This window comes from Rhincodon typus, chromosome 19 (genome assembly GCF_021869965.1).
Source record: "Rhincodon typus isolate 14 chromosome 19, sRhiTyp1.1, whole genome shotgun sequence".
NCBI lineage: Eukaryota > Metazoa > Chordata > Chondrichthyes > Orectolobiformes > Rhincodontidae > Rhincodon > Rhincodon typus.
Window position 1 is genome coordinate 12,346,062 of NC_063350.1, and position 8,856 is coordinate 12,354,917.

Below are 8,856 nucleotides of genomic sequence, written 5' to 3' on the forward strand. Positions count from 1 at the left end.
AAATATTAGTCTACCACGATAGCTGTGGTAAAGACAGAATGGATACAGAACAGACTAAATTCATCCCACAGCAGGTGCTCAGTTTGGAAGACAGGTCAGAATTCCTGCTTCTGATCTCCCTAATCTGCCCAAATTTGCCTTCAAGAGAGGAATGAATATGCCTTGCTCAAGGTACATGGCTGAATGGCCGTATGAAATACCAAAAAGCATCAGAAATATGGAACCATATTATGAGTTACTGCTTTGACAAAAGAAAAATTGCAAACAAACAGTCTTAACTGGTACCCTATGTAACAGCCATTCAAATTAATATTTGCATTCAGACAAGCAGCTTCTAAAATCACACCTTGTTCTTCAAATGAAATCTGGAGTAAAATCCAATGCATCACCGAGACACAGCACCTCAAATGATAAGCAGAATCAAACTTTAATGTTTCTTTCTGAAAGAGTTCTAGTTTTATTCTTTATCAATATCCAATAACAGTATAACTTGCCAAGGAAAATCCAACAGCACTCCTCTCCATTCATTTCAAATACCATTAAATACTCAGTTTCTTCAACTAAACTCAATTCTCTACTACTGCACCTCCCCAAAACCTCACTTCCTTCTTCAAGCATTCAATCATGCGTGCTAGCACAGCAGCTTGTCATTTAACAGAATGGCTTCAATATGCTGAAAAATTAAAACATAGTTGCTATTGGGCAATTTGAATCTTAAAAGGGAAGATGTCATACTTCAATGCACATTTGATAGATCCTTTTATGCTTCAAAACAAGCAAAACGATAATGCAAAGTCCAACTGACTTTGTAAATCATTCTGAATGCCAAAGAATAGTATATTTAAAAAAAGGTATTTCAACTAACGTTAAGATTCTTCAAATTACATACACGTTTCCATTTTTTGCATCCTGTATCATCCTTGATCACATTAGAACTGCAATCATTCCAAACTGAAAACTTTTAACTGGATCAATATCTTAAATCATCACACATTAGTACATTAATTTTAAGCCTCATACAGAAAGGATCTAGACTACATATCTGTAGATAAGTTGCAAGATGGAATATAATTGATCACAAAGCTATTTAAAAATACCCTCTCCCCACCAACCAACCCAGCAATGCCCCGTAAGTTTGAGTAGACTTTGGGAAAGACTAGTGCTTTTTTGGGGAAAGGAAACAAACTTAAAGGTATGGAACATTTCTGAAACAATGTCACCACTGCACAGAACAATCATGACAATGCTTACAATCTCTTGTTTGAAGACATGACAATCATTATCCCAGCACCGATTCTTTTTCAAAAGGTTAAGCAGATAACCCTTATTTTCCCTACTAAAAAAAAACATCTTCCAGAAGTATCGAAAACCTCAGCCTAGGTATAAACCTGAAAAAAAAGAAATTCAATGCAAATCGGGAAAGTCATTTTTTTTAACCTAGGGGCAGGCAAGAGAGGAAAAAAAACATGCAATGCAAACTTTAAAAAAAAAAGGAATCTTATAAAATATTGCTTTTTAAAAAATATATAAAAATACATCATAACCTTCACGGTGCTGCCGCCATGTGAGTGGAGGCATTGCTACTCCATCAACCCCCCCCCCATATCAAAATAAGGCATAAAATGCAAACTGCACTGAAAAAAACAAGTTGCAATTTCTGCCGCCATCCCTTTTGTGTGTCTTCTCCCCCCCGTCCAGATTCTAAACCTTTCTTCCTCGTTCCTCCTGCCTTCTTATTTAAATGCCCGGCACATTGCTGTCGGTGTGTTTTATATATTAAAAAAAGAGAGAAGGGAGCCTCGCTCTCTTAACAGCATGAACGAAGCAACCGACACACACACACACACACACACACAGAGTCAGAAAAAAATAAAATGGCGCAGAGACTAAGTCCTAACGGCCGAAAAGCCGGCTTTTCGCTCGCGATGCCGGCCCGGCCGAAACCCCCAACGGCCCTCGGGCAGCCTCACGCCAGACTCTGGGCATAGTGGCGGCGGTCGGCGGGGGAAAGGGCTCGCTGGGGAGCCGGCAAAGCGGTTATTTTGGAGGCTGATTTGAACAATAGGGCTTGTGGGCACGTAGACGGGACTTAGTCTCTGGACGCCATGTCTGATCCTCTTTTCTCTCTGAGGGAAGAACAACAGGAGAGGAGAGGGAAAGGTCGGGGAGGGAGTGGGTAACGAACAAATTAAATAAAGCAATTTTCACCTCAAATACTCACCGTTCAAGCGGGAATCCGTATTGAGCTGTGAACACAACAAGAAAAAAAAGGGGAAAATTCCACGTTAGTACTTTGCTTCCTTACAATCAAAAGGGCCATGAACCATCAAAGTAAGAGACAGATGAAAATTTTTCACAAGTTTCAAATCATCAAATATACGTTTTTTTTGGGGGAGGGGGAAATAAAAGACACGGGGTTTTATAAAACGCACGGTCTGGAAGGTCGTTCCACCTACCTGGGAGAGGTGATCAACGCTCATTTTTGGAGGATGTTTCTTTTCTGATTATTCTATAGGGTTTTTTTTGTGGAGTTAGTGAGGAGTTGAGTTCTATACACACCAAAGACCTGCCTCAGATTGAACTGCTCCAACCCCCTGTACAACGTCTAAGTCCCAGTTTCGACGTACTGCGCATGCACTTGGATTTAACTTAGAGGTGAATTTACATTTCAATTGCCTTGCCCTCACAATTGGTGGCTTCAGCTGCACCAAAGAGCTGATTTAAATAGCGCAGACACGCCTCCCTCTTTGCCCAAACTCTCCCCAACCCATCCAACTACCCCCCCTTATCAGCCCCCTGAGCACCCTCCCTGGGGGCATCAGACTCCTTCCTCCCAGGAAGAGAGGGGATAAACTTTTCTCTTGCTTTGTAGTTGTTGGAAAGTTAAGGCAATTCCTCTCAACAGAAGCTGAACAGACACACACACACCCTTCCTCTCCCACATCCACCCCCAATACAGACTTCACCCAAAGGACACACCTTCCCCCCCACCCCTTTCAAAAACTCAATGGACCATCAACTATAGTAAAGTTAGCGCAGCAACAACATTCATCAAGCCAAATGATGTCACAGTGGTTTCTGCTGATGTCAGGGCTTCACCATCAGAGCAGCAGGTCAAATTACTCCAGAGCTTTTGCAACAACTTATGTTATTTCATGTGGCACCTTTGAATTAGTAAATAGTCCAGAGGCACTTTGCAGGGGTGTTATCATGCAGAGGGAATGAATGCAAGCCAAACAACAGCGACTTGAGTTTCTGTGGCACCTTTGGCACGCATTCCAGAGCCTTATACAGCGATGTTTGCAAGCCAAGTTTGACACTATGCCACTTAATGTGGACAGCTGATCAAAAGTTTAGCCACATCCCAAGGTTTTAAGGAATGTCTTGCAAGAGGAGAGGAAGAGACAGATACCATTTGCGAGAGAATTCTAGACCTTCAGTCCTAGACAGCCAAACATATTGAATTAACTCCACAGAGGCCGGTATCCCATCACCAAGTTGCCCAATGGACCATCAACTATAGTATATTTAAATCAGCTCTTTGGTGCAGCTGAAGCCACCAATTGTGAGGGCAAGGCAATTGAAATGTAAATTCACCTCTAAGTTAAATCCAAGTGCATGCGCAGTATGTCGAAACTGGGACTTAGACGTTGTACAGGGGGTTGGAGCAGTTCAATCTGAGGCAGGTCTTTGGTGTGTATAGAACTCAACTCCTCACTAACTCCACAAAAAAAACCCTATAGAATAATCAGAAAAGAAACATCCTCCAACTATAGTAACTACATCACCTTTATTTACACATGCATGGTATTTCAAACTGGTCCGGATTCCTCAGAGCCAGCTGTCAGAGTGAACAGAACTTCTGATGCTCCTGTTTATAGCTGTCAGCCAGGGCTCCCTGATTGGAGCAGATTAAAAGCCCCATACAGGGAACTCATATTCTATGAAGTCCGCCTGGCAGACCTCATTTCAACATAACATCCAACTCCTATATAAAATCTAAGTCCGGGAACGGAGGCCCGCTCTTTTTCTTGTACCCTGCACTGGGGTGTTTTCCTACAGAGTCCAGTTCCTCTGACTCAGCATCAGATACGGGCGGTGTGCACCAGACCATAGCTCGCCTCTTGCACCCAGAGAGTCTCGGAAGAAATTCATCCTCTTCTTCAGATGGTAAAGGCATCGAGGCTGCAACATCCACCATGTCCATCTCAGACTCCAAGACTTCTTCAAGGCTAGACAGAGTGGGAGAACCCACAGGTTCAGACAGCCTTTCTGGCTGTTCTGAGGCGCTGGTTATTTTTTGCTGACTTATTTGTGAGTTTGTAGCTTTCATGATGACCACATGCTCGTTCAGGACCACCTCACCTACTTGAACTTGGTGCATCACGGGACCAGACCTTGCATTGACCATGCCTCTTACCCATGCAGGGTCATTTCTGTGGATCTTACATCGAACTTTATCCCCTGAAGTAAGCCGTCTCTTACTTAGAGGAGTCTTGTGTCCAGCACTGGCATCCCTAATGCCTTTTCTCCCATACCCCTGCCATGCCCCAGGTCTGGGAATATCAAGTTTAACCTGGTGTGGAGTTTTCTCCCTATTAGCAACTCTGCTGGAGCTATCCCTATAGTTGCATGAGGGATGTGGTCTGATAATCAAATAGGAACCAGAACAGTTTGGTATCGAGTGAAGATGTAAGCTGTTCCTTGAAGTCTGCCTTTAGAGTTTAGACTGCTCTTTCTGCCAGACCATTGGATGATGGATGGCATGGAGCTACTCTTATATGCCAAATGCCATTCGACTTTAGGAAGTACTTATAGAGTCATAGGGTCATACAACACAGAAACAGATCCTTCAATCCGACCAGTCTATGTCAATGATAATCCCAAACTAAACTAGTTCCACCTCCTTACACTTGTCCCATATTCCTCCAAACATTTCTTAATCATGTACTTATCAAAATGTCTTTTAAACCTTGTAACTGTACTCGTGCCCACTAGTTCCTCTGGAAGTCCATTGCACATAAGAAGTACTCCCTGTAAAAAAACTGCCCCTCATGTCTTTTTTTAAGTCTTTCTTCCCTCACTTTAAAAATATGGCCCCTGGTCTTGAGATCCCACGTCCTAGGGAAAAGACACCTGCCATTCGACTTATCTATACCCCTCATAATTTTATAAACCTCAATAAGGTTGCACTTCAATCTCATACACCCCAGTGAAAAAAGCCCCAGCTTATCCAACTTCTCCTCATAACTCAAACTTTCCATTCCCGGTAACCTTCTCGTAAATCTCTTCTTAACCCTCCCCTATTTAATAATATCCTTCCTGTAACAGGGTGACCAGAACTGGATACAGTACTCAAGAGGAAGCCTCACCAACATTCTGTACAACCTCAACATAACATCCAACTCTGTAATAATTTATGAATCTAAGCAAGGACCTAAGCTCCGGTACAGATGTGGGAGCCAGGGCACCTTTGATCACCCTCACTGTATCTTCCAAGGGTGTAACCCAGTTTTGTCAGTAGCCCAAGTAGGTCACTTAGAGTGCCTAGAACACACATTTTTTCCTTCTAAGGCATTTGGTCACCTGGGAGAAATTTGTAGGAATATGTCCAAATTCTTTTAAGTGCTCTTTATTGGTCTTCCCAGTTATTAGCGCATCATCCAGATAATTGGCGACTTGGGGTAGACCTTGTAAAATGTTTTCCATTATCCGCTGAAAAATAGCACAGGCTAATGGTACGCCAAATCTTGTATATTGGTACAAACCCTTATGGGTATTAATTGTAGCATATGTCTGGGAATTCTCATCTAACTGCAATTGCAGGTTCGCATAGTTCTTGCCCAGCTTTGTGAAGGACAGCTCCCAGCCAGCTTGGAATATAAGTCCTCTATGTGAGGGATTGGGTATTAATTCAGCTGCAAGAAGCAGTTTACTGTTTGTTTAAAATCCCCACAAGGTTCACTGATCCGTCGGGCTTCACAGTCGGTACGACCGGTGCTGCCCATTCTGCAAACTGTACTGGTTTGACGATTCCTTCATTTTCCAGCCTCATGATTTCTGCCTCTACTTTTGCCCGTAAGGCAATTGGCATTGGGCGTGCCTTGCAGAATCGTGGAATTGTTTCCTGGTCAAAATATAAGGTGGCCTTGGCTCCTTTGATAGTCTCTGGACCTCCCTGAAAAACTTCCGGGTATTTAATTAGGACTTCAATCAGGCTGCCATTTTCTAATCGAAAAATGTTGAGCCAATCAAGGTGAATCTTCCTTAACCAATTTCTCCCCATCAGGCTTCGGCCTGAGCCTTTTACTATAATCATTGTTAACTGAGCCAGTTGCTTCCCATACGAGACTGGAACCGAAATTGTGCCTTAATGTGTAAAGATTCCCTGGTATAGGTTCTCAGTCTAGTCGAGGTCTTACGCAAATTTAAGGGTTGGAGTCCAGAGAAAATTTTGTCAAAAACTAGTTCCGCAATCACTGATACAGCTGCACCGGTATGAACCTCCATTAAAACCGGTTGACTTCTTAACCAGACGTTTATTTTGATTGGTTCTGATTTGGATGTTGCTAAGCAATTTAACTGTTCCAAATCAGATGTAGGTGGACTTCCCAGGGTGTGCACATTCTTGGATATTGGTCGATGAGTTCTCTTACTCAATTCAGGCCTCATGACACTTCTTTCTGTGCTACTGTTCATATATATTCCTATGTAAAGTTCTTGGGAAGTGGAACCTGGTAAACTTACTGCACTGGGCAATGTGAATCAAAATAGCAAAAGCAACATGCTATCGGTTGGGCTAAATGATTCCCCAATCAATGGGTCAAATCAAAACATTTCAATTCTGCCAAATCGAATTAAGATTGGTGGTAGGAAATTAAACAACTACTTGGAGAAGAAGCCTCCATAAATATCTCTATCCTTAATAATCGGGGAGCACAGGTTCAAAGAGAAGGCTGAGGATTTTGCAACCATTTTCAGTCAGAAGTGCTAATGGGTTATCTATCTCGGATTCCTTTTGAGGTTTCCAAGATCATAAAAATCAACCTTCAGCCAATTTGTATCACGTCACATGGTATCAAGAAATAGCTGAACACACTGGACACAGCAATGTTGTGAATTCTAAAAAAAATCCTGCGTTTAGAACCGAAGACCTGTGCCCCAAAACTAGTTACAACCCTAACCAAGCTGTTCCAATACAACTACAACATCAGCACTTAGTCAGCAATGTGGAATATTGTCCAGTACATCCTGTTTTGTAAGATGATTCTGAAAAAGTTAATGTTGAAGCTGCAGCAAGCAGCATCCAATCCAGTGATGTCAAGCAGTCTTTAGGTGGAGAAGAACAGTCTAGGATGAGGTCCTGATGGAGATAGATGTGTCAACTCTGGCTCCTGATACTTTTTGTAATTATGCCTAACAGGGTAACATAACTTGGAACCTATTGCTCTCATGCAATAAACTACATCTTGACCTGTAAGACAAATTTCTTTTCTTATTAAGATTAAATAGTAGCTTGTTGTCTGCCGCTCAGGTAGGCCTTGTGGCATAGTGTTAATGTTCTGATGTCTGAGCTAGGAAAATTAGGTTCAAGTTCCAACCTACTCCAGAGATGTGAAATAATATCTTTGAGCAGGTTGATATTTGAAGCAAAGTATAGGAGGAAATAAAAAGAGGCATTCTGGGGTGCATCATCACCCCAAATAACACTGTTTTGATATTCTGGTTCTCTAAGTTTCTGTCAACAACTTGATTTTGCTTCTGTTACAATGCCCCAGCATGGGCTGCTTAACCTGTTAAAACCTTTTTTCAGAAAGGAACAGAAAGAGAGATTGGTGGTTACTAGCTAGTAACTAGTGATTAGTACCACAACTTGTAACTTCATAATCAGAGGTAGGATCAGTGCATAACTACCTCAAGGTGATAATGTGGAAAAAAGTCTTTTTGACCGAGGAGAAAATATTTTCAGAAGATAAGTCTGTTTATCACTTTGAGAACATTGTTGCTTCAAGAACAGTTAGGCAGTCAGTTATCATACCTCACTGAAGTAGTGAACTGGAATTTAAGCTATTCCTGGGGTTTTACAAAAGTTTAAAATTTTATCAAAGAATGTAAAATTCCCTGATTTACCTGTCTCTTTAGACATGGGTTAACAATTGACCAGATTTCTATATTTAAGAATTACAATTTATTGCAAATAAAAAGGTTCCAGCTATAGGTAAACAACTATGAACTCTTAATATATCACTTTTCTGGTTAAACCTCTTCCTCTCTTATAAACACTGCCTAGACGTACATGCAGACTGACAAAATAAAATTGGTGTTACAGAAACATAGAAACTAGGAGCAGGAATAGGCCATTTGGCCCCTCGAGCCTATTCTACAATTGAAATATGATCATTGTTGATCCTCTAACTCAAATAAATATTTCCACTTTCTTTCCAAATTCTTTGATGCCCTTAATATCTAAAAATCTGTTTCTTGAATATACTCAGTGACCTGGCCTCCACAGCCTTCTCTGGAAGTGAATTCCACAGATTGACCACCCTCAGGGGGAAGAAATGTCTTCTCATCTCAAACCTAAATGTGCCATTCCATATACTTCCCCCGGTTTCAGACTCCCCAGTTAAGGGAAGCATCCTCCCTGCATCTAGTTTGTCTAGCCTTGTTAGAATTTTATACATTTCAATCAGCTCCCCTCATATCCTTCTAAACTCTAGTGAATAAAGGCTTCATCAATCCAATCTGTCCTCATATGGCAGTCCAAAAACATCCACAGTTATCAGTCTAGTGAACATTTGCTGCAGTCCTTCTTTGGCATATATATCCTTGCTTAGGTAGGGAGTCCAAAAACTG

At 41.6% G+C, this 8,856-nt stretch overlaps 1 protein-coding gene across 2 annotated transcripts in view; it reads right to left on the reverse strand.

Annotated features, from left to right (window-relative positions):
• The window catches only part of LOC109934590 (DNA topoisomerase 1), a 78,320-nt gene extending 75,703 nt beyond the window's left edge, over positions 1 to 2,617 (reverse strand). The window contains exons 1-2 of one of the 2 annotated variants that reach the window (XM_020533314.2): positions 2,457 to 2,617; positions 2,222 to 2,246 (exon numbers count right to left, since the gene is read on the reverse strand). In XM_020533314.2, coding sequence (XP_020388903.1) covers positions 2,222 to 2,246; positions 2,457 to 2,480 — 49 coding nt within the window. In that variant the 5' untranslated portion in view covers positions 2,481 to 2,617. Of the gene's footprint in view, positions 1 to 1,251; positions 1,361 to 2,221; positions 2,247 to 2,456 lie in introns of those variants that run through there. The other variant, XM_048608247.1, reaches the window with a different exon arrangement.
• Between the last annotated feature and the right edge of the window lie 6,239 nt (positions 2,618 to 8,856).